At 55.3% G+C, this 23153-nt stretch overlaps 1 protein-coding gene across 3 annotated transcripts; it reads left to right on the forward strand.

Annotated features, from left to right (window-relative positions):
- Nucleotides 1-591: 591 nt before the first annotated feature.
- On the forward strand, nt 592-22869 carry RAB15 (RAB15, member RAS oncogene family). 3 transcript variants are annotated; one of them, XR_004384761.1, is made up of 8 exons: nt 592-890; nt 16137-16197; nt 16891-16951; nt 17382-17459; nt 18125-18214; nt 19368-19433; nt 19637-20482; nt 22856-22869. XR_004384761.1 is itself a non-coding variant. In XM_032875183.1 (7 exons), the coding sequence occupies exons 1-7, from the start codon at nt 767-769 to the stop codon at nt 19793-19795; spliced, it is 639 nt and encodes a 212-aa protein (XP_032731074.1). In that variant the 5' UTR covers nt 592-766; the 3' UTR covers nt 19796-22359. The 3 variants fall into 3 exon arrangements, 2 of the variants coding, with proteins under 2 accessions (XP_032731074.1, XP_032731075.1); XM_032875183.1 differs by lacking the exon at nt 22856-22869 and having other exon boundaries at nt 19637-22359; XM_032875184.1 differs by lacking the exons at nt 592-890; nt 22856-22869 and adding an exon at nt 15319-15343 and having other exon boundaries at nt 19637-22359.
- Nucleotides 22870-23153: the final 284 nt, after the last annotated feature.

Here is a 23153-nt window from a genome sequence, read left to right on the forward strand (position 1 = left end):
CCGTTTAAATAAAAACTGGGATGTGGTGTTGGAGGAGGGCGGACACAGTCACACAGGGTTCCGGGCAAGCCAGATGGCGGGGAGAGAATTCTAGCAACACTCTCCAGTGTTCCTGGAGACAGCGACCTCAAGAATAGCTGGGTGTTTGAATGCAGACCCCGATCAAGGCCTTTCGACCTGGGGTGAGCCCAAGTGAGGACCAACTCTTCGAGGCCCGGCCCGGCCCCCGCAGGGGCGGGGTGCCGGGGCGGGGTTAGCAGGGCCAGGATCGGGGTGGGATTTGGGGAGAAGTGATGAGACCCGAAAGCTGAGTTTGGTAGAGGTGGGCCGGGTGGGAGCTCACCTCAACTCCCGCATTCAGAACGTCCGCACCATTTTCCCCGGGGTCGCGAGTCCGGCGCACTGGGATTGAGAGGGGGCCGGCTTCCAGTCCCGGCGGCGCACCCTCCGCCGCGCCCCCGCCCGGCCCCCGCTGTGGGGTCGCCGAGCTCTCGCGCGCGCTCCCCGCCCCCTCTCCCGGGACGCGGGCGGCGGCGGCGGCGGCGGCGCGGGGGAAGGGGCGGGCGGGCGGGGGCCGCCGTCGCTCTCTCCTCCCACCCGCGCTCCCGCAGCGCCGCGCTCCCCGTCCCCGAGCTAGCGGGCCGGCCCGGCTTCCTCCTCGCAGCCCGCGGCGTCCCCCCGGCGGGCGCGCGCCGCGATGGAAGCGGCCGAGCGGGGCTGAGCCCGCCGCCAGCCCGCAGCCCCCCGGCCCGCGCCGGCCCCAGCCATGGCGAAGCAGTACGACGTGCTGTTCCGGCTGCTGCTGATCGGGGACTCCGGGGTGGGCAAGACCTGCCTGCTGTGCCGCTTCACCGACAACGAGTTCCACTCCTCGCACATCTCTACCATCGGTAAGGGGCGGTGGCCGGAGGGGCCCCACCCTCCCCACCGCCACAGCGGGCCCGGGCGGCCCCCGGCCCCTGCCCCAGCCCGGGAGAACTGGCCGCCTCTCCAGCTGGAGGCGTTGGCGCGGGAGGCCAGGACCAGGGAAGAAATCCCGGGGAGGGGCCACCGCCTGGGGACTTGAGGCGCGGGTCCTGGAGGTGAGGGCGTCCCTCCCGTGGCCCGTGATTAGGGATAGGTTCTTCTGGCCTCGCACTGGGGAGCCTCCCCATTGGAGCCCAGACAACCGGGACGAGCGTAGGCCTGGGTACCCTGAGCTGGGGCAGCGAGAATCATAGCCACTGAAATGACTTCCCCTACACCCCCAGGTGGAGAGGGGGAGGGGAAGGAAAGCCTGTGCTCCGGAAGAGGGGTTCAGGGTGGGGAGCCGCTGTCACTGAGTCACTGGGTACCCTCAGTTCAGGGGTGACCCAGTGTGGAGCCAGGAGGGGGAAGGGAGGGGCCGAGGGGATTGAGTTTCCAGAGCACAGTTGTTAAGGTAAGCCACAAGGTGGGACACCTGGAGGAGAGCGTTGATTGGGTGAGCGTGTTTGCCTGCGACAGGGGCACTTACTAGCCAGCTCCAGAAAAACAGTTGGCAAAAGATTTGTTTTGAAGGAGGCTGAGGAGGATGAGGAATGTTAGGACTACTCTCCACACCTCGGGTCAGATGGCTGATAGGACCCACTTTCCAGGACATTGGTTTGATCTGGCAGAGCTGAAGCCTGTGCTTAGAGGGACAAGATCTCCTGGCTTCCCAGGCAGAACTGTGATGGCATCTCTTGTTCTGGGAATGGGCGAGTGGCCCCCCTCTGATGGGGGGTTCTCCCCCTTGGGCCCTGAGGGGCCCTGACCTCTGGGAGGTCTGAGTTGAGAGAATCCCACCACATCTAACAGCTTCCCCTGCTGTTGCCCTGGAGGAGCTCAGCATAGCCCAGGTCCCCCTTTCAGTGGGCGGGAGCCCCTGCACTCAGCTCCCACTCCAGGCTTCCACCCTCCCTCCCAACATACCTCCTTTGCCAAGAGAAAAGAGAGAGCAGGTAGAGCCAGCCAGGAAGGACAGAGACCCATAGTTAAGAGGCAGGCTGTGTTGTCACATAGACCTGGAGACCTCACTTTGGGACCATGTGACCTTGAATACCGCTTAAGCTTTTGAGCTGGCATTTCTCATCTGTAGAATGGGAATAATAACAGTACTTACCTGCTGAGGTGCTGTATGGATTAAATGAGATTATGTTTGTAAAAGCACTTAACACAGAGTTGGACACATGTGGAGCTTCATAAATGTTAGTTAGTTGTTACTGTTGTCATTGTTCTTGAGCTCCCGGGGTCTCCTTCTCTCTTTGCTTCACTATCTTCAAGGGACTTAGGGGGAAGGAACAGATACATACATCTTTCTTAGGGGAGCTGTGAGGCAGGCTACGGAGTTCTGGAGCTCAGGCTGGGCCACTGCCCGGACAAGAGATACCTATCTGGGAGGGATGGGCCTAGTCCTAGAAGCCAAGAGAGGATGGCATGCCTCTAGGGGAAGGCTCGGGGAAGAGGAGGCACTGGAAGGGCCTGGGAGTGAGCAAAGGAGGGGCTGGGAAGCAGATGGGATATGGGGACACATTGCTGGCCTGGGAACAAAGGGCAGCAGGCCTGGGAACAAAGGGCAGCATGTTAGCATTCAAGGAAACTTTCTGAAGCTATTTTATGTGTGGGCTTGGCGCCAGGAACTGCTGAGCTATCCCAGGGGGCTATGGACTGCTGGTGGTCCCTGGAACTTACCTGATGAGCAGTAGTTGGCACCCTGGTATTCTGGCCACATTTCAACTCCAAGGAGTGACCTAGGTTTCTCCCCTAGAGCACTTTATTCATCCCCCCTCCTTTCAGAAGCTCTTGGGCTCCTGCTCCGTGTTGTTAGGGGAGCTGGCCTCTCCTAGGAAAGTGTCCCCCTTTCCCACAGACAAATGAGGGAACTGATGTTTCTGAAATCCCAAGATGGCCCTTCTGAGGCTTGTTTTTTCCTTAAGTCCCTTGCCCCCCAATTACTAATCACCAGCCCTTCTCCTTATGTCTCTCCCACCTTCTCTCTTTTGGGACACCTCCTTCCTGCTAGAGGGGCAAACGTGCAGTTTCCCCTCACAGGTCGTAGGGTCATCCTCAGAGTCCCCCTGGGGCTGAGCACTCTAGAGGAGGTGAATCTGAACTGAGTGAGGGTCTCTCTATAGCGCACTCCCCATCCCAGCCCCTCAGGCCCTTGGTGTATTGACCTAAAACCTGAGCAGGTGCTTCCTCTGCTTCTGATGGGTGGGTCTACCTTCTCCCAGGACGCAGAGGACTGTTTAGAAGTTTGGGTTCCATGGGAAAGAAAAGAAACCTGTCTTTCTTCCCACTCGCCTTTTCAAATCTGCCCACTGGGCTTCTTGACTGCGTGGGTTCTGTTTGAAGCTACCTAAGGCACTTGTGATTCTACCTCATCTTGGGCATGTCTTTCAGCAGTAACTACAGCCTAGGGACAGAGCTGGATGGTCAAGAAAAGCTTTCCCTGCAGTGATCCAGAAAGTTTCCCATGGAGTTGGAAAGGGCAGCCAGGAGGCAAATCAAGCAGCCAAGAAAATGGGTACTACCGAGTCAGAGTCATTAATTTATCCATTCAGGAAAAATGCAACGGGCCCTGTACCCAGGGCTGAGACCTGGAAATTCCAAGAAGAAGACTACCCATCGTCACCTATCTCAAGCTGCTCCATGCCTAAGACACATTCTTTTGCCATGCTGGACATTGATCGAGGCACTTTTCCCAGAGACTTTGGTGAAATGGGGAAAACAAGGCATTTCACCAGTTACTGCCAAGTCGGAGTTCAGATTCTTGGATTATGTTGACGTGACCTCAGCTGGCACTTTTGTGATTTACTGTTGATGCCATTTACCTGAAGAGCCTGTGATGTTCCAGAGAAGGGCCTGCCAGGGAGCAGTGAGGATACCCCCCAGGCCAGCTGAGGCACTGACTGCCCCTCTTCTCTTTAGGCCGCAGGTAGGCAGGTGGTGTGGGCTGGATCTGTGCCAGGAGCCAGCCTTCCCCACGCGGCTGCGCCCACCCGGAGAGTCATGTGCAGGTGGGCAGCCCAGGCCTTAATGGCCTCTGCTGGTTCCTCACCTGTTAAACTAATTAATTAAGGATTCACTACAAAGCACTGTGCCAGACATTTTAGAGGCCTATTTGGTCCACCTTTTCCTGCACACAGGCAAAAAGAGCTAAGGCCACAACGAGATCTGGAAGCACTTGGTGAAGCACTCCTCACAGGTCAGGGATCAATTAGGATCGTTGCTACTGTTGGGAAGCTCTTGCGGGCCTTACCAGCAGCTAAATAAGGATGCCAGGGTGCAGGAGGCAGCCAGCCACTGGGCAGGGGACCGAGAGTGCTAGTGCTGTGACAAAGTGCTAGAGGAGGCCAGACGAGAGGAGGCTCCGCTGACTAGAAGTGTCAGGGAAGGCTCTAGAAGGAAGGGAGGCTGAGGGGAGGCCTTGCGGTGTGGGCTGCTTTTCAGTTCCTGGAGGGGAAGGAGCAGATGGGATAACAGGAGCAGAGACGACAGAGGTGGGAATCCAGTGGGCGTTCATGGGATGCTGGGCAGTCTGGCTAGAACAGAAGGGAGTTTTTAGGGGAAGAGTGAGAACATTCCTCTGTTTATCTCTCTGTCTCCCAAAGTCTACTTTAAGGGCGTGAGGGTGAAACCAAACCTTATTCCTCTTTGTTTTCATCATCCTGGTATAGGGCCAGGCTCGAGCTTCAGACATGTTGTTGAATTAATGGATGAATAAGGACAGGGGTCGCTGAGGGCCTGGCTCAGAGGATGGGCCTTGGGCCTCCACAGTGGAACAGAAGAAGGTTCCTGGGATGGGTGATGACGTGGTGACAGTGGTACTTGGGTACTGGCGGGGAGCAGGAGTTAAGACCCACAGCGGGGAGACCAGTCAAGGGCCGTGGCGGCAGCTGGGTTCCTCTATCTGCCATACACCTCTCCTGTAGCCGCCACACCAGACTCCACACGGGTCCCATTCTCCTTTCCCTCCGGAAGTGGAGAACCATTTGAACCAGTTAGCCTGGCAACTTCTGAAAGGGCCTCATGTGAGCCGGGCTGCCTGCCCCAGCAGGGAGACTGTGTCCCAGCCTAGGTGACATCTACATGCAGGGAGGGGGCCTTTGGTTCCCTTTCTGCACGGTGGCCAGGAGTGTCATGTGAGCCACTCATGAAGCTGACAGGACTGCCGTCCTTGCTCTTCTCAGAGTACACGTGTCACATGGTCTCCAGACCTTCTTATTTGAAAGGCCACCTGGGCTCCAAGGAAGCTGCCCAGTGATTTTCCGGTTTGACCGGTTGAACAGCCGCTGTGGCTTCAGGGCTGCTTCCTGGCGCTGGCTTTGCTGGGCTGGATCCCCTTTCTCTGAAAGTTCTGTGTGAGCTGGCTCGGGCTTGCCTGGGCCTCGGGGCCCCATGACTGAAGGGGAGGGAGCGGGGGTTGGGGAGGACCTGAGGGCATGGATCAGAGCAGGAATTGAGGGACACCTGCTTGGGCGCTGGGTGCCCTCTGCAGCTTGGGGATCTGTGCCCGCTGTGGGCGGAGGGGCGCCTCACTACAGGAAGGCCGGGAAGGGGAGAAGCCGAGGGGGGAAATGGACAGACAGACGGCTGACCTGCGTGAGATTCCCCATGGCCTTATCCGGCTCTGCCACCCTCAGATGCTTATTTAACAGCTCTTTCCTTAGTCTCCACATCTGTAAATTGAAGAGAGTAACAGACTCTTTCTTAAAGGTCGTTGTGAAGATTATAGAGGCTAATAGGTGCAAAGCACTTGGCAGAGCCCTCTGATGGAATGGTAGCTGCTGTGATTCTATGATTATTACCATTCTTATTCTGATTGTTATTCCTAGCGCATAAGAACGTCGTAGATTGATATGCTGTCAGTAACGCCCTTTGAGGCCAATCGCTCACACGTTCAGTGACTGTGGCTCTATTCACTGATCGCCCACATTAGGTGCCTGTGAGGAGCTGGGGGTCCAGCAATGAGCAAACAGGACTCAGGGCACCAGCTCCCTTCCTGGGGGTCACAGGAGTAGGCTGTGGGTTTCGTGTCCGATTCTGTGCTGGCCTCTGTCCCTGCCCGTCCCCCCACCCCTCCCCCACCCTTGCTCCAGCAGTACGAGGCTCTGGGAAGGAAGGAAGGAGTTGGGGAGGAGTGGGGAGACAGGTGACCAGAGATAGGACCGGGGGCTCTGTCGTGTCACCGTGTCTCAGGCCCCCATTCTGCATACCCCATTCCCCAAGGATGTGATCCCTGAGAACAGCTCTGAAACCCTCAGAGGCTTTCATTTCAGCTGCTCTGCACACCTGTGCCACCTTCCCCGATCTGCAGAACCACCCCCAGCTTGGAAGGCCCAGATTCTTGCCCCTGCCCCCCTCCTCCTGCTCTCCTCCTGTTCTCCTCCCATCCTCCCCCGCTCCCCAGACATTTCAGTGATGAGCTTTATAGCAGGAAAGTCGATATTTGGCCATTACCCTTCTACCCTGATTGCCAGTTCTTCTCAGGATGCTTTCTTTTGTAATCTAATATTAGTGCCCGTTTCCCTGAAAAACTGCCAATTTTCTGCACACGCGTGTGACCTCTTCTTGGCTTTCCTGCCTGGGCAGTGTGCTTTGTCGGGGGGCCACGGGGCTCCCTGGACATTTAACTCCTCCCACTGAGGAGGAGAGGATTCAGCATCAGCTTAGTTTTATAACAGGGGAAACTAAGGCCCCAAGAACACCGACAACCCACATCTTGCATGCAGGTGGCCCAAACTTGAACCCCCTCCTCTGCAATTTCCCCAGACTGGCTTGGGGCATGCTCTTGCTTATCCCAGAAGACCCCTCCACAGGCTGCCAAGCACAGCGTCTCTCCAGTGCACCGAGGGCTCTGGGATGGAGGGACATTTGTGCCTCGGCTGTCAGCCAAATCTGCCTCCTTGACGTGACCCGCTGGAGAGCTGTCAGGGGCTAGGATTGAGAAGTCTGGCTGGGGGAGCTTGGAGGGTGAGATCTAAGTGTTGCCTGCATGTTACCATTTTGAGAACATATTTACAGAGAACTCCTTGACCGGGGCCCCGTGATCTGTAGAGAAGGCTGACATGACAGTTGGTCATCGCCACCAAGGCTCTCAAAATTTTTTCTCACTGATCTTTTCTCCTGGGATGTTCTGACTTCATTCATTCAATCATTTATTCTCTCGTCACCCACATGTTCATTTTTTCTTTCCTTTATTCAATTTTGTTGAATAACGTGTATTATTCTATCTGCCTTCCACCAGGCAGTGCGAATGTGAAAGGAATAAGATGGTGTTTGGCCCTCCAGGAACTCAGAGTGCAGACAACATTTGGGAAGTCAGGCATCCAAACAGACAAGCAGAGCAGTATGCAAAAGCAGTGTCGGAATGCTTGGGAATCACAGAGAGGGGCTAAACTCCTCCAGGGTTGGTAGGCAAAGGATTTATAGGAGAAGTGATACTGGGGCAGCTCCTGAAAAACTAAGTGGGGTTCCTCAGGGGGCAGAGGGTGGGGGAGTTGCTGCTGAGGAGACTATCTCATGATCTGGGGCTTCTACTATTCTGGCTGGCTGGGCCAGCTGGTAGTGGCCAGGCCATGGTTGTACCAGCTCATGTTCAGCTAGATCCTTGCTAGGAGTTAGCTTTGTTGTCTCTAAGGCAGACACATCGGGAGGCCCTGCCCCGTATAAGATGCTTGCTCCTGAGGCTCCCAGCCCCAGTCTTTTTCCCTGGGAAACTTCTGCTGCCTGTCAACATGGCCCTGCATAGGAAGAGGCTCAGGAGGAGGAGACAGTCTTGGCTGCCTCAGTCGTGCCCTCTGACCACTCAGTAGCAGGCTCTGGGAGGCAAGGTCCAGGTCAGGGGTCTGCCAGAGGGGACCAGAACACGGTTAGCTGGAGCACACAGCCCATGTCACGGAGGCCGTATGTAGGTTTGTGCATGTGGCAGGGGGAAGGGCAAGGGGAAGGGAACTGCAGTGCCCTGAGTACCTACTCAGCTTACCTACTGTGTGCACGCGAACAGTTGTGCTTTGCACATCCAAGCCATTCAGCATAGAGATCCCATCATAAAGTGAGGAGCAAGGAGTCCCCAAGTTGGCCTTGCTAGTGTTTGAGAAGTTTCTTGGTACATTCTTCTGGTTAGATCCTCCAGTCGAGTTTATATGTATGAAGCTGGGTCCCCCTGAGTGCCCAGAGAAGGGAAGGGCCTTGCTTCCAGCCATCCCCCCCGACCCCACCCCCTTCCCCAGCCTTTATAACAAAGGAAAGAGTAATGTGGACCCCCCCTTCCTTTTCTCTTTCATGGAACTTCAATTTTGACTGAAGATGTGTTCCTGCCTGAGGAATTTTGCTGTTTCTTCTGCCTGGGGCCCTGGTCCCTCAGATCTTTATGCTGGTACCTTCTTGTCACGCGGGTCTCTGATCAAATGTCACCTACCTCAAAAGGTCATTGCTGACCAGCCCATCTACAGCAGCTTTTACATGGATCTCCTTACTGTCTACTCCATTATTCTGGTTTGGCCCCTTAACATCACTCTGAAAGTATTGATTAGTTTGCTTATCACCTGTCCTCCCCGTTAGAATGGAAGCTCTCTGAAGACAGGATTATTTCTGCATTTTTCACTGCTGGGCCTTCTAGTACCCAGCTCAGTTCCTGGCACATCATAGGCACTCAGTAACAGCATACTTGAATGAATGCATAAATGAATGAATGAATGCACACGTGCATTTTCCTCAAGGTTCTTCTGCTCCTCCCGAGGGCAGCTACAGCTCGTCGTACTGCTGTCTTGGGGCTCAGAGACAACAAGAAACTCACTATGCCACCCGTGTGCTTGGGACTGAGAAGAGGGGGAGAACTCTGCAAGGGGCAAGCGGTTTCCAGTAGCGTCCAGTTCTGCTCAGGTACATGTTTTAGGGGAAGCTCAGGCATAGCAGGGAGCCAGAAAGCGTGAGTGGGGTCCTCTTTGGTGGCTGCAGAGACCAGGGGGCTGGGGCTTAGACTAAGGTCAGTATTGCGGGTCGCTCGGAGTCTCTGGGGGTGTCAGACGATTCGCATCAGCTCAGCCCGGCTGATGGAGTGACTTCCAGGACCACCCCACTACTGGGGGCTCTGGAGTGGGGATCATTTAGGGCTCAGGCACCAGGGACAAGTGTTCTTCCCAGCCTCATGGGACTCCGTTTTCGACTGGGAAATCCTTCTCCTTGATAATAGCACCTGGGTTTCTGGGCCCTGGCTTTCCAAAGATTGGCCTCCAAGACTTTATGTGCAGGTAATAACTTCCAGAGTTGTCCTGGTCCCCACATGATCACACCAAGGGAGTGTGTGTGTTTGTGTGTGTGTGCATTTGCTGCGTCTTAAAAAAGAAAGGAGGGATAGAGATCACTCTGAAACCCGCAGTCTTTCTGGTACTTGACATCCGAATCAGAGCCACTGACTCTCTCCTGGAGGTGAAAACATGGCCTTGGAGCTCGAGGATCAGGATTCTGTCTGCCGAACATCAGGGCCCCCTCTTTTATTTCTGCTTCCCACCCTTCCCAGAGCTAGCAGGAGCAAATGCTGACTAATGCATTCGTTGAGAAAACCTGCTCCCTCTTCTCCCCAGAGTGAGGGACAGTCGGTCTGCGGGTGGGTAAGAGGAGGAAGTCAGGTGGCAGCACAGAGCCCAGCAGGCAGTCCCTAGACGGAGAGAGGAGGAAGGTAGCAAGTAGCAGGTTTGGGGCAAAGACACTCTCCCCACTCCCCTCGTCTACCTGGTAGGAGGGGCTTCTGTGTGCCAGGAGCCTTTGTCTTGAATCTTCTCTTGAGATTTGTCTCTTAGCTCACCTTCTGTATTGTTCTTGCGCCCCTTCTTCCCCTCATTTGTCCCTCAGTTGGGGGAAGATGGTGTCGTTGGTCTCATGGTATTACGGGTTTGGAAATGGGGAGCACTCTGATACCTAGTTGGGGGCGACACAGTCAGCCAGCCACCTCCACACAGGGTCTGCCTTTCCCCAAAGCTTGTTTTGGGGTTGCTGAGGGTGACCTCTTTACAGGTGACCTCCTGCCACAGCCCCTGTGAGCCTCACCTGTCCAGCACATGCTGGTTTCCCGCCAGGGAGGGGCTCGGGGCCTTTCTGAGCCCTGGGCTTGGTAACTGGAGCCAGCATGGCTCCAGGGATTGGGTGTCTGCCTTGGGTTTCAGCTGTATTAGGTTGTTCCTGTTGGGGCATCTCATTGCTAGTGAAAAGGCTCAGGTCACACTGCCAGTCCTTTGGGCTGTGGTTGATCACAGTGATAACATCTGGCACCCAGAAAGAACCTTATTTCCACTTGAAATATGTGGCACTTGGCAGGCAGGCCAGCTGGCACCTGACATTAACCCATTAGGTACTGGCCTGCCAATAGGCACAGCTGAACTTTGCCAGAATGTAGAGTATAGGCAGACTGGTGGGGAGGGGTTGCGGGGAAGGGAGACATCTAGCCTCCATGGTGGATGGCATTTTCTCTTTTTGTTGGAGCACTGTGGCGTTGTGCTGGCCCCTTGTCTCACCTGCCTACTCTCCCTCCTTTCCCCAGCATGAGCCCCTCCTGCCCAGAGCTCCGTCTGTTCCCTGCACTGTGACCCTGGGCTGCCTGATCTCCTCGTTTCCTGGGGAGCTGATAGCTTCTTCAGCTAACATTTCATAACACTGTGTCAGGCCCTGTGTCATTGGCTTTGCACCTTCTCTCACAGCTGGGATTGTCGTTCCCATTTTACAGGTGAAGAGACAGCAAAGAGAGGGTAAGAAAACCACATGGCCAATGCATAGGAAAGGTGGGAACGGACTCGAATCCTGACCACACGATGGTGTTCTTACCGCCTGCCCCACTCTTCCTCCACCTGTGCTTCCCGGGGCTCTCTTGGAGGCCCGCGGTCATTCTTTCCCCTGCATGTGCCCCGTTCCCTTCTTCCCGCAGTCTTCTCAGCCGCGTACTGCTGGGTGGAGGGCGCAGTGAGCATGCCGCTGTCTCACCACCCCCCCGGGGAGCCGTCTCCGCGACCCTGTCCTCTGCCCTGCTCCAGCCCCCAGGACCCAAAGGCCAGCCCTGTCCCCCCTTCTGCTCTCTGACAGCAGCCGTGTCACCGCGCTCCCCGCTCCCCTCGTAGTCTCCAAGGGTTGTAGCTGGAGAAGTGGAGGCTGTAGGGGCTGAGACAGGGACACGAAGAGCCTGAGGGCAGCACTGTCCACAGCCCGAGGCAGGAGGCATTTCACTGAGGAACTTTTCTTGCCGATGTTTGTGAGGCATTCACATGGCAAGACACCCGTCCCACGGGTGCCCATCCTCCTCACGGGCTCTGGGCCACTGTTGGAATTGCGGCTCTATGTCCGGCACTCTGGGGGGTCAGAGGCAGAGACTTTCAAAACAAAAAATATTGTCAAATACAAAATATACTTTCTAGCCCTTAGGTCCTTTACATCCAGTTGGGGCTAGAAGACAAAAACTAGGAGGCAGCAACAAGCAGGGAATTTGGGGGAGTTTCCCTCCCAGCCCCACAGTTGAAACATCTGTGATGGAGGGGGACATGGTGGGGGGCTTTAGGCAGCGAGGGACAGACCCAGACTGGGGGTCTTCAGGCAGTCCCGAGGCACCTTCAGGCTTCACTCGGGAAGGCAGGTGTGCTCTGAGGATACCCATAAGCTGGGAGGTGGGAATCTATGCCAGGATCCAGCGCTCCCAGCCCCGACTCTGGCCAGTGTGTTCTGTCTTCGGGCATCTCTGCTTCTCCACACATCTGCCCATGTTCCTCTTGTTACCAGCTGACCAATCCCTTCAGCACCATCCGGAGGGAGCTGATTTGATCGGCTTAGCTAGATCCCCTTGCCCATGTTGGCTGGGTCACCTTGGGGTCCCCAGCAAGCCCACTGATGGACCAGCCTCCTTTGGTCAGATGTCCCCCTCTGGTCCAGTTAGGAGCTGCTTCCCCACAGAGAACACACGATACCCAGCCCTGCTTCCCTGAGCAGAAGCTCTGGGCCGGGCAGCTCCAGCCAGAAGAGGACACCAGATGTGGCAGACACCATGACTGGCCCATCTGAGGAGAAAAGTGGTGAGCTTCTCACTGTACTTTCGGTTCTTGGTTGGCAGAAGGCCCTCTCTTCTGGACTTTCTCCCTTAGGAATCCCCACGTCTTCAGGAACGTCTGCTGGAGTGGTGTGGAGGAGGTGAGCCTGTTTCTTCGCACCACAATGTCCCCTGCTCCTGGGGACAGTGGTATGGCTCTGTGCAAGGCTGAGGGCAATCCTGACCTCAGGGAGCAAGAGTCCCCTGAAACTAGCTAATGGTGGGCTTGCTCCCTGAGTGCCCAGGACCTCACTTCTAGATGCCTCATCAGAGCAGAATGGTATGGGGTATGTCAGAGTGTGACAGGAAGGGCAGTAAGATTCCGCAGCCAGTGGTCCAGGGGGCGGTACCCTGGGTAGCTGTCAGGAGCCCAGTCCTCCAGGTCTGGTTCAGCCACTGGGTGAGGTGGCAGTTAGCCAGCCTCTCTGTGCCTCCAGTAGTTGTCACCACTCTTCCCTGCTTCACAGGGCTGGCACGAGGACTGAGGCTCTGGCACCACTCCAGAGGGGTGTTCTACAAATATCATTATAAGGATAGTAGATTGGGTGTGGTTCAGCATCGGGATGGGCTAGACAGTGGTTCTCAGTCTTCAGCCTGGGTGGACCTGGAGAATGGCTTTTCTAGCATGCTCCTTGATGATGTTGATGCCGCCAGTCCCTGGGGGAGCCAGAATGAGAACATGCAGGGATGGAGGTGGGAGGAGAGTATCTCTTCCCACCATAGAGTTTGGAGATGAGCAGGAAGGGGCCAGACTATTAGATGAGCACCCAGAGGGGGCTGATGACGAGCTGAGAGCTGAGGAAATGAGGTAAGCCTCAGGAATGGCTTCATCAGGCAGCATTTGGCTCACCCCTAGAGATTGGAGAAGGAGTTCTGTTGAGTGAGTGGCACTGAGGAGGGGGCACACAGGGGCCGAAGCCTTCAGCGAGGAGACAGTGGCTGTGGGGAAGTGGATGGGGGACACAGCTCCTATAAATAGGGTACCGGCTGCTACAAGGGCCCCACTGAGGTGGGAAAGCAGAAGTCTGTGGGTGACCAACCAGGCCAGTATTTTGACTGTCCTGCAGTGCTCAGCAGCAGAGAAAACTAACAGCCACACAGGGGGATGGAGGGGTGACGGGTGGGCACAGGCACGACTGACTGTGGAGTAGACGGTGGACACAGTGGAAGGTCCAGGCTATGGGACCAGGGAGAATAGAAGAGTCCACTACAAGATCACTGGGCTCTTCATCTTTTTTTTTATTAAAAAAATGTGGGGGCACAACCCAGTGGTTGGTTAAGCATCTGCCTTCGGCTCAGGTCATGACCTCAGGGTCCTGGGATCGAGCCACATCACGCTCCCTGCCCAGCAGAGAGCCTGCTTCTCCCTTTGTCTCTGTGGCTCCCCCCGCTTGTGCTGTCCTTCTCTCTCTGTCAAATAAATAAAATCTTAGGAAGAAAGAAAGAAGAAAGAAAGAAAGAAAGAAGGAAGAAGGTGGGTGGGAGAGGAAAATCCCTCAAAAGGCCTAGACTTACTGTTTTTTAGTGCATATGAATAGCCAAAATGGAAGCATTTTCTCCAAGCTCCACAGATGTTACTGGGTGGTCAGGAAGACCTAAATTGTAAGAGGATGGGTGTGGGGGTCTGTGGGCCCCCCAAATCCCTCAGCCTCAGTCCCTGGCCACACAGCTAAGAAGTGAAGGAAGAGGGAGAAGGAATCCAAGCCCAGCGCTCACTCCCAGGCGCTGTCTCTTCTAACACCTGCTTGTATTCTAACACCTGCTTACATTGTCGCCCCGAGCCCCCGGGTGCTGGGAGCTCCTTCCTGGCTGCTCCTTGCTCCAGGACCTACAGAGAAGCCCGCATAGTTAAGTCCTCTATGCCTAGTTACTCCACAGCTCTCATTCCCTCTGAGAAGCAATGCTGGGGGTTGCACGGGCTCTGCCAGCAAACAGGTCTGTGTTCAAATCTCTGCCACTTGCTGTACTGACCTTGGGTTAGTTATCTCACCTCTCTGGGCCTTTGTCTCCTTTCCACTAATCTCTGTAAGGTCAGGGATCTTCTGTCCTTCTGCCACTCTGTCTGCACCTAGTACTGTGCAGGGCACCGAGTAAGTTCTCATAGAAGTGTATGGAATAAAGGAAGGTAGAACCTTCTGTTTCCCTCCCTGCTACCTTGTGACCACTCTGCACAAGGCTCTGTCCTTGACCAGGCTTGAGGGACTAGTATGAGGATGAGCTAGGTTGATTAGAAGATGAACCAAATTGCCGGTTCTCCTGGGAAGCCAGCACTGTCCCACGAAAAACAAGAATTTCCAGATTCCCTTCTATGCGAGCAATGGCGAGGAGCAAATTCTTGGCAACTGGCCATCTGAGGAGGGGGTGAGTGTGCCGCTGCCCCCCCTCAAGGCCCGGCGCCCCCACCCTCGCTTTCTCCGCACACCCGGAAGAATGGCTGCCAGACATTACCCATCTGGAAAAGTACAGCTCAAGAGCTATGAATCAGCTTGGGCAGGCGAGAAATGATTCATGTCTGACCAACTTGATCTAGTTTGGGTTGTCCGTTCGGAATCTTTTTCTCCCCTCCAGTTAAATGATGATCGGTCTTGATGGGAAGAGGGAAAATTGAATCCATCTGTATTTGTGGAAGCCTGAGGACAGGCCGGGGAGAAGGGGAGAAGTGTTCCCATTGGTAAAGAGCTAATGCTGAGTGGCATAGTGGTGGTGTTGGGGACTCTGGTACCTGTGGGTCTTTGGGGCTGTGCCGGGCAGCCTAGTGACTACCGTCCATCTGGAACTCTGCCTTGACTGTGTTCTCCACCTGAAAACTGGTTAATGACGCCCATTCCTGACCTGTCTCTGGGGAGTACACGAAGACTTAAGTTAATTAACTTACTCGATGGCGCTTTTGCATCACCGGGCACCGTGCCCAGGCACAGTTGGGGCTGGGAAGAGGCGTGGTGATAAAAATGTCTCCCCTCATCTCTGTCATCGCTCAGATTCAAGCCTGTGTGCTGCGGGTGCTGCTGACTCCTCCTGCACGTTTCCCCAAATATGTTTCTGCCTCGGGCTGCTTTGCCAAATGCCTTATGTTTCCTGGGTCTTATGGCAGCTGAGCTCCTCGAGCCCTTGGGCACGTGAGCCTGAGAAGCCTATCTGTCCTCCCCTCCCTCCCCCAGGAGTGTAATGCGTCATTGCCTCGTCCTCCAGTCGCTGGTCATCATTTACAAGCACGCACGATGGACCGGGACTGTACTAGGTTATAGTGGTAACTGCAGGCAACTGAGTATCTCCCAGGTGCTGGGCCCTGTATCTCACCTCGTCTTCTCATCCACCCTCTGAAATGATTGGTGATGTACCCTTTTTACAGATGAGGAAATGGAGGTCCAGAAAAGCAAGGTGCCCAAAGTCACAGCAATGACCGAAGTGGCCAGAGTCAGGATTCGAGCTCAGGCCTGGCTTCAAAGCCCGTGCTCTTTCTAAATAAATGAGTACACGGCAGTGCCTCCTCCAGTAAACGGGGGATATTCAACAGAGCCACTGCTCCCTCTTGGTGGGCCTCTGCTAGGGACCCTCTTCGGGATCCATGTCCCTTCCCCTCATTCATGACAGCAGCACATCCCCTCCTGGTTATTAATAAGGCAGAGAAAGAAAAAAAACAAAACACCCAGGCTAACTAGGTAGGTTGCTGTTCCTAGGGGTTGGAGTTCCATCACAGATAAATAAACACCTGTAGTTCTCTCCAGCAGTGTAAAGAGGAAGACGTCACACTGAGGAGGAGGAGACACGTTTGGGGACTGAGTAAGGCAGCGATGGTGTGGATTCCCTGTACTGACTCTGCCCTCCTCCTGCACCCCCTCTACCCACCCCTGCCCTTTACTGCTGGCAATTCTCAGATCAAGGAAGAAGGGAAGCCCCATTCAAAGCCCCAGATACTTCCCTAGGGCCAATCTTTGGCTTAAGGCCTTTACCTCATGCCATCTTTGTGCCATATTAAGTCATAGTCCCTTCCAGTGTGAGTGCCCTGAGCCTTCACTGTTCGGTCTCAGCGGTACTCTTCCTAACTTCCTTGCTCTCTTCCTTTCCCCAGGCGTGGATTTTAAGATGAAGACCATAGAGGTAGATGGCATCAAAGTGCGGATACAGATTTGGTGAGTTGGGGAGGAGGAGAGACATGGGGCTGCCCCGCCCCCGCCAACTCCAGCCTCCTGTTTCCTTAGGAAACTTTCAGGGATTGACCACAAGTCACCAAAAGCCAGAAATTAGATGGAATTGGCAAACCAACGAGTGTTGGTTTGTTTTAGGATGAGGCTTTGCCCCTGGGCCCAGCCACAGTGCACAGGAGGGAGGGTTATACCCCACATTGGGATGGACCCTGGGGAGATATTCCCTAGGACGGCATGGTGCAGTTCCCACCAGGCGCCACGGGGGGCCGCTGTGGCTCTCTGGCCTGAGGTTTCTGGAAGTGCAGCCTTTGCCAGCCTTTGCAGCTGCTTCCAGTTTGGGGAATGCTATGGGCCTTGCCTTCAGAGGCCCCACAGGGACGGGAGGTGGGGCAGTCCAACCTGTTTGAACACGGTGGCCCAGTTCTAAAGAGAGGTGTCGAAGGCCCAGTTTCATTTGAGACTCCCGGCACTGATAGAGTTGATGAGGCCCCTGTAAGCCCAGGCAGCCCCAGATAACCAGGCCTGTCTCCTGCAGGGTTGGGGATGTTCAGACCCCTTTGGGGAATCAAAACTCCTGATTTTTCACCCTGTAGCTCCCCAGTTTTTCCTGCAAGGGCACAGGGTCTCCCTCTGTACCCATGCTCCCTGCTCTCCTGATGGCCTGGCTTTCCATTGCAGGGACACGGCGGGGCAGGAGAGATACCAGACTATCACGAAGCAGTACTATCGGCGGGCCCAGGTGAGCCGCCATTCTCAGGGTTTGGATGTGGGACGCTGCCATCCACACTCCCAACTCTAAGCGCTGGAGATCTGTAGGCCACCGACTCCCAGAACAGGGCCCTCAGACAAACGCGTTCATCTGTTATTCTCTGAGCACACACCACAGGCAAGCCCCCCACCTCATCCCCACCCGCCACCCTTCACCTTGCGCCAAAGACCCCAGTCGGAAGAGAGTTCTGTGATAGGCCTAGGGCACAATAGCTTTGGGGGGATGAGAGAGAAGGAGAAGTTTCTGGATGCTGAGGGAGCCTCATTCTGCTAAGCAGGGAGAAGGGAGAATGGGACCCAGCCTTTAAGGTACCACACCTGCTTCTGGACCCTCGACTATGCACTATCTCTGTGTGCATCTACCCCCCCACCCCATCTCTCTCTCCTTCTCTCTCTCTCAGGGAATATTTTTAGTCTACGACATTAGCAGCGAGCGCTCTTACCAGCACATCATGAAGTGGGTCAGTGATGTGGATGAGGTAGGAGATGCTGCCTCCCCATTGGGGTGGGGGAGGGTGCCTCAGAGGGGAAGATAAAGTGAGGGCCAGCTGGGAAGGGCTGAAGCTCTCAGGGTTGGTGAGCAAACACTCCCAGGAGACCTTGCCTTTCCCAGCCCTGGATGGAGACCTCTGGGTGAGTAAGACATGGGGAAGAAGCCCAAGCTGCCACACCGTCCATGATCTATGCCCCGCCAGGTCGCCATGGCTGCTTCTTCCTTGGAGATGAGTTAGGTCAGAGCCTACCCTGTGACTGTCTTCCTTCCTGAACTCTCAAGAGCAGGAGGAATCGTGAGACTGGGATTCTAGTCCTGGTTCTGGAGCCTTGGGCAAGCGATGTGAACTTTCTGAGTCCCCAGTTTTTCAACTGGAGACTGGACTTCAGTGCAACGCCCTTGCCAGTTCAGATCCCAGCTGTCTAACCCCAGGAAGTACCAGTTGTAGCTGGAGTGTCTCCCCCCTTAAGCTGTCCCCAGTGACAGCCCTCTAGCCCCCTGGGGTCAGCCTCGCACCTGCACCCCGTAGGCCTGCTCTGTCCCTAGGGCTCTGGAGCTTGGGGCTGGTGTGGAGGCCAGGAGATGGTGTGGTGGGAAGCTGGGGAGGAAAGGCAGTACTCACTGGCAGTTCTGTCTGTCCTCTGTCCCCAGTATGCACCAGAAGGTGTCCAGAAGATCCTTATAGGGAATAAGGCTGATGAGGAGCAGAAGCGGCAGGTGGGAAGGGAGCAGGGGCAGCAGGTAAGTGCAGCAAGCTGGCCAAGCCCACCCCTTGGGTCTTCTGCTGCCTGGGCCAGCCCTGAGAGCTGGGACCCAGGATTCCGTCCTCGTCCTCAGGCACCCTGCATCTCCCACAGTTCCCTGAAGCTCTGGGCGAGTTGCCATCCTTGCGAGTTTGCTGTCTGTTGGGACAGTGATTTGGGACCTATCCTGGAACAGAGAGCTCTCACGCAGCCCCTCGCCTGGCTCTAAGGGCCCCATAGCAGGATTACCCTCTGCTAAAGAGGTCATCCCGGTGGTCATGGTGAGGAAGGGCTCCAAGTCACTGACTTCCCAGCAGCATCCAGGCACGGCGACTATCTACAGGGATCCCATCCCTGTCTTTATACTGGGAAGGGGTAGGGAGGAAAATAAGGGAATGAAGCCTCCACGGTTGGAAAAGTCATGGGGCTGTGAGGACAGGAACGTGGTGCCGAGGGACATCACCCTCCCAGAGGACAGAAGGATGGGTGCCATGGAGACGAGAGCCGTCCACCCACTCTGAGGGCCTCCAGAGCTTTTTTCTCCCTCTTTCCGTCCATAGCACTTGAAATAAAATAGATTTTTGGCATACAAAAATAATACAGGGTCATTGAAAAATCTGAAAGTAGATGCAAACCCTACCAGAATAAACCCTCCTAGAATAGTATTTATCGAGCACTGTATGGATGGCTGGTGCTAAGCGAGTGCTTTGAGATGCAGGACCTGTTTTAGTCATTCCCTGACCTTGGCTGAGAGACGCCCTCGTCCCCCTTTAACAGACGGCAGGTCCGTAACTTGTCCAAGGTCGTATGGCTGCTGAGTGGGGCATTGGCGTTTACGTCTGGGTCTGTTTGACCCCAAAGACACGTTTTTCATTAATTCCACACCCTGCACAAGACTGGGGGGACATTTGCCTCCTGATGGGTGACGTGTGCATGCCACAGGCAGGGGTGTGTCTGCAGGACCGCGGGGCTTTGTGGAGCATCTTCTCCATTCCTGGCTGGCCCGTTTCTGGGCTTCTGAGACATGACCTGCTGTGAGAAGTTGTCGCAGCTGAGCATGGGCTGTGAGGGCTGTGGCAGAAATACGGCCGCTGCTGTGGGCACCTCCCTTCCCTTACTGACTCCCTTTCAGGAATGTTCTTTTCTTGCAGCTGGCCAAGGAGTATGGCATGGACTTCTATGAAACAAGTGCCTGCACCAACCTCAACATTAAAGAGGTGAGTGCCCCGAACCCGAACCCAGCCGCCCTGCCTCTGTGGCCCATTGTTGCAGAGGGGAGCAGGGAGGAGGGGAGGCGGCGGCCCGGGGTGGGGGAGTGAGCCCGGTTCACATGATGAGGCCTCGTCCTGGGGCAGGTACAGGGCTGCAGGGGGAAGAGGCTGGAGCAGCGCCTGCTCACCCGCCATCGGTGGTTTCGCAGTCTTTCACGCGGCTGACGGAGCTGGTGCTGCAGGCCCACAGGAAGGAGCTGGATGGTCTCAGGACGCGTGCCAGCCATGAGTTGGCGTTGACCGAGCTGGAGGAGGACGAGGGCAAACCTGAGGGCCCATCGAACTCTTCGAAAACCTGCTGGTGCTGAGGGTCCTGTGTGGAGCACCCAGCGACCCCTCCCTCCCCACAGGAGGCCTGTGGCAGACAGGGAGTCCGGGCTTTGCCCTGCTTCTCCTCTCACTCGGGTGACCCTGTGGAATACCAGTAGCTGCTACTCCCCTGCCTGGCCCCGAGAGCAGCCCCGCTGTCATCTCGGAGCAGCCTCTGTCCCCTGCCCTCCAGCCTGGAGGGGCTCCCTTCTGCCGGGCTCCCCACCGCAGGCCTGCCATGAGCCCCGGTGTGCTCCGGGTGCTGTCTTGCCGCCCCAGGTTCCCCAGACAGTGGCCCTGTCTGCAGTGAGGCCACTCTAAGGCTCCTTCTTTCTCAGTGCATCTTGTCTCCTCTCTGCTTTTCCTCTCTTCCTCCTACTTCTCTTTCTTGTGCCCTTCCCCCCTCCAGTGTGTTCTGTATCAAAGCCCCTCGCACCTCTTTCCCTCTCTGTCCTGCTCTGTGGCTGCCAGTGCAGCTCTTTTCTTTCCTTTCTTCCTAACCCTGTCCAAGGGAATGGACTCAGGCTCATGGGGATGTTCCATACTCTTCTTCTGGGAGAACACCCCACCCTGCTTTGTGAAGGGGCCAAAGCCTATGGGGTGCTTCTTCCCATCTTCCCCTCCCCGCTGTCCCTTCCTGTGGCATGGCCTGCCCCATCCATGATCTGGGAAAGTGGAACATCAAAGTAGGACCAAACTGGTGGTCCTCAAAACTGGGGCTGTCCCACCTTTTCCTGCCTGCCCTGCCCCCCAGCTTTGGCCTTGCTTGGCTGCCTGCCCACCTTCCTTTTGGGGAAAGTGAGCTCAGAAGCAGGTGCTTCAGAGAAGAAAAAAAAATGTTGAGGGGAGGCAGGGACAAAAGGTCACCTCCATTCTCTACCTCCCATGCAGTGTACACAGTTTCTCCCCACCTGGGCTCCTGAATTTAAAGATATGTACCAAGGCCTCAGGGCACTGCAGGGGCGAGGAAAGCCTTTAAGGGAGGAGGGGGGTGGGAATGATGTTGACAAGCCAACCACACACCCCAGGAAGGGAAGTGTTTGGAAATGAAGGACTAGCCCCTGTATATCAGGTGAAAGGCAGAGAGAGGAGGCCAGAGACAGCATTTCGCAAACCAGAGGGGAATACGGGAGCAACTTCCCTTTCTGTGTAGGAAGGGCATTTCCCCACAACCCCCTGGCAAGGTGATGTAACCACTGAACCCAGCCTTCCGCGCTCAAGGTTTTCCTGAGAAAGTCTGCGGGAGAAGGGCAGGGTCTTCCTGGGGAGGGAGAAAGAAGGCCCTGGGCAGAAATGCTTGGTGCTGTTCTCTTCAGCCTTCCAGAAAAAGTGCTTATCTTGCCCCTCTAGCTTCTTGAAGAGGAGCCAACCGCACTGTGGCTGCAGGAGGAGGGAGGGAAGCCGACTCCTTCCTCCAGAGCTCTTTGTTCAGGAAGAAGTTTCTTTAGCCCAACATGGCCCAAAGGTGGCTTGAGGGAGGCGCTTTAAAGAAGGGACAAGTCAGTGATGGGGCCTAGTGGGGTTCATCCCCACCTGCCCGGCGTTGGAGGCTCATTCTTAAGCTATGTGTTAGCTGCATCTTACGGCTCGGGCTGGAGCTAAAACAAAGACTCGAGCCCTGAACGTTCACCAATGGAGCTTCAAAGTCCAGGGCACACACATGTGCAGGATTAAGAGCCCCACTTCCTTATTACTCCAAAAAAAAAAAAAAAAAAAAAAAGGTGGGGAAGAAATCACCAAACCTTTCCTCTGACTCTTACCAGAGTGTGAGAGGGTAGCTCAGGATGTAGGATCAGGGACAGGCTAACAGTGGAAGGAAAAGGAGGGTGGGAATAGTTATAAATTGTTAGCTGATGAGAAACTTAGATAGCAGACTCTTTAGGATGAAGTCATGACTATGGCTGGGATGCTTCCTTGAGACCTGACTCCTCGGGTGTCAAGCAAGACACAGCATCATGCCAGGGCTGGGGTGACGGTAACGCCAGACCTCGGGAAGCCAGGGGCTTCAGAAAGCAGACGTGCTGGGTGCTGGCTCCAACCTGTGACCCGTGTTGCAGTATTCCCTGAAGATCAGGCAGAGCACCACTGCCTTTCTCTCCCAGCCCCCTCGGGACAGAGGAACTAATTTTTACTGTACCTAGGGGTTCTGGAAGGGAAAACACAGGGTGGAGATTTATGCACCGATGAACCCCACCCACCAGGGCCACAGCTGGGGAGAGGTATGGGAGGGTTGGAGCTCTAGGGTCAGCTACGCTCACTAGGTATTGGGAGTCGGCATCTCACCCCTACACTTCTCCAGTCCGGGGGGGGTGGCCTGGGGTCTGGCCTTAGGCCCAGACTGTTGAGCAGGCGCTCCTGCCTGTTTACTCCTCACCACCTCTGCACCTGCTGTCTCGAGACTCAGCCCAGCCCCAGGCATTTCCACCTGCTCCCAAGCCCCCACCATCTCCCTGTGATGGGTGAACTTCGTGTACTGTGTCTTGGGTCCAATATATGAATTGTGAGCAGGGTTCATCTATTTTAAACACAGATGTTTACAAAATAAAGAATATTTCAAACCACAGGTGTGCCTGCCTATATGAGTCCCTAGGAGGAGTTCTCGATTGGCCCTTGGCAGTTAAGGGGGAGAGGAAGAGGCAGTGCTGGGAGAAGGTTCCAGAACATTATAAAGCAAGAGCAGGAGAATGACAGTGGAAGCAGCAAGCTGTCCTCTTCCTTACTGTACCTTTCCCAACGTCACCTGCAGGGGAGCCCCAGCAAAGCCCCCCAGTGCTCTGCAGTGGGCCTACAGGAGCAGAAAGATGGTGTCACTGGCAGGATGCCGAATACCTATGTCTGAGGTATTGAGAACCAAGAAGGTTCTCCACCATCTGAGACGGAACAGGAACAGGTCTCCCTGGAGGCATGAGGAGGATTAAATCTTTCAGAAATTTGTCCTAGCCCTGTGACCCGGTACTCCAGGGAAGCAAGGCAGACTGTAATCTTGGGGGCCTGGGGGTTGCCAAATACTAGGGGGTGTGGAGAGAAGAGGCAGAAAACTGGAGTCAGGATAGAATGAGGAAGGAAGGAGACAAACAAGACGTCAATGGTGGCCTAAGATCTTAACCCGTGCTTTACAGATTATGGAAAACTTACAGTACTCCACCCCTTCCATCCTAACAATCATATCTGTGGGAGATAAGGAGGGTGATGACACAAAGTTGGCTGGTAAGGAAACGTGCCTAAGGGCCTCAAGTAACCGTGGCAGAGTCATGGCCGGAGACATCGGAACTGAAATCTCTGGAGGGAAGAGCTTTTAGCAACATCTATTTAGAAAAATCTCGATAAGCAATTCTCATCTGTAGCCAGAGTCGAGAA

The sequence above is a fragment of the Lontra canadensis genome, unplaced genomic scaffold (assembly GCF_010015895.1).
Source record: "Lontra canadensis isolate GAN:19392208 unplaced genomic scaffold, GSC_riverotter_1.0 scaffold55, whole genome shotgun sequence".
In the NCBI taxonomy this organism is placed as follows: domain Eukaryota; kingdom Metazoa; phylum Chordata; class Mammalia; order Carnivora; family Mustelidae; genus Lontra; species Lontra canadensis.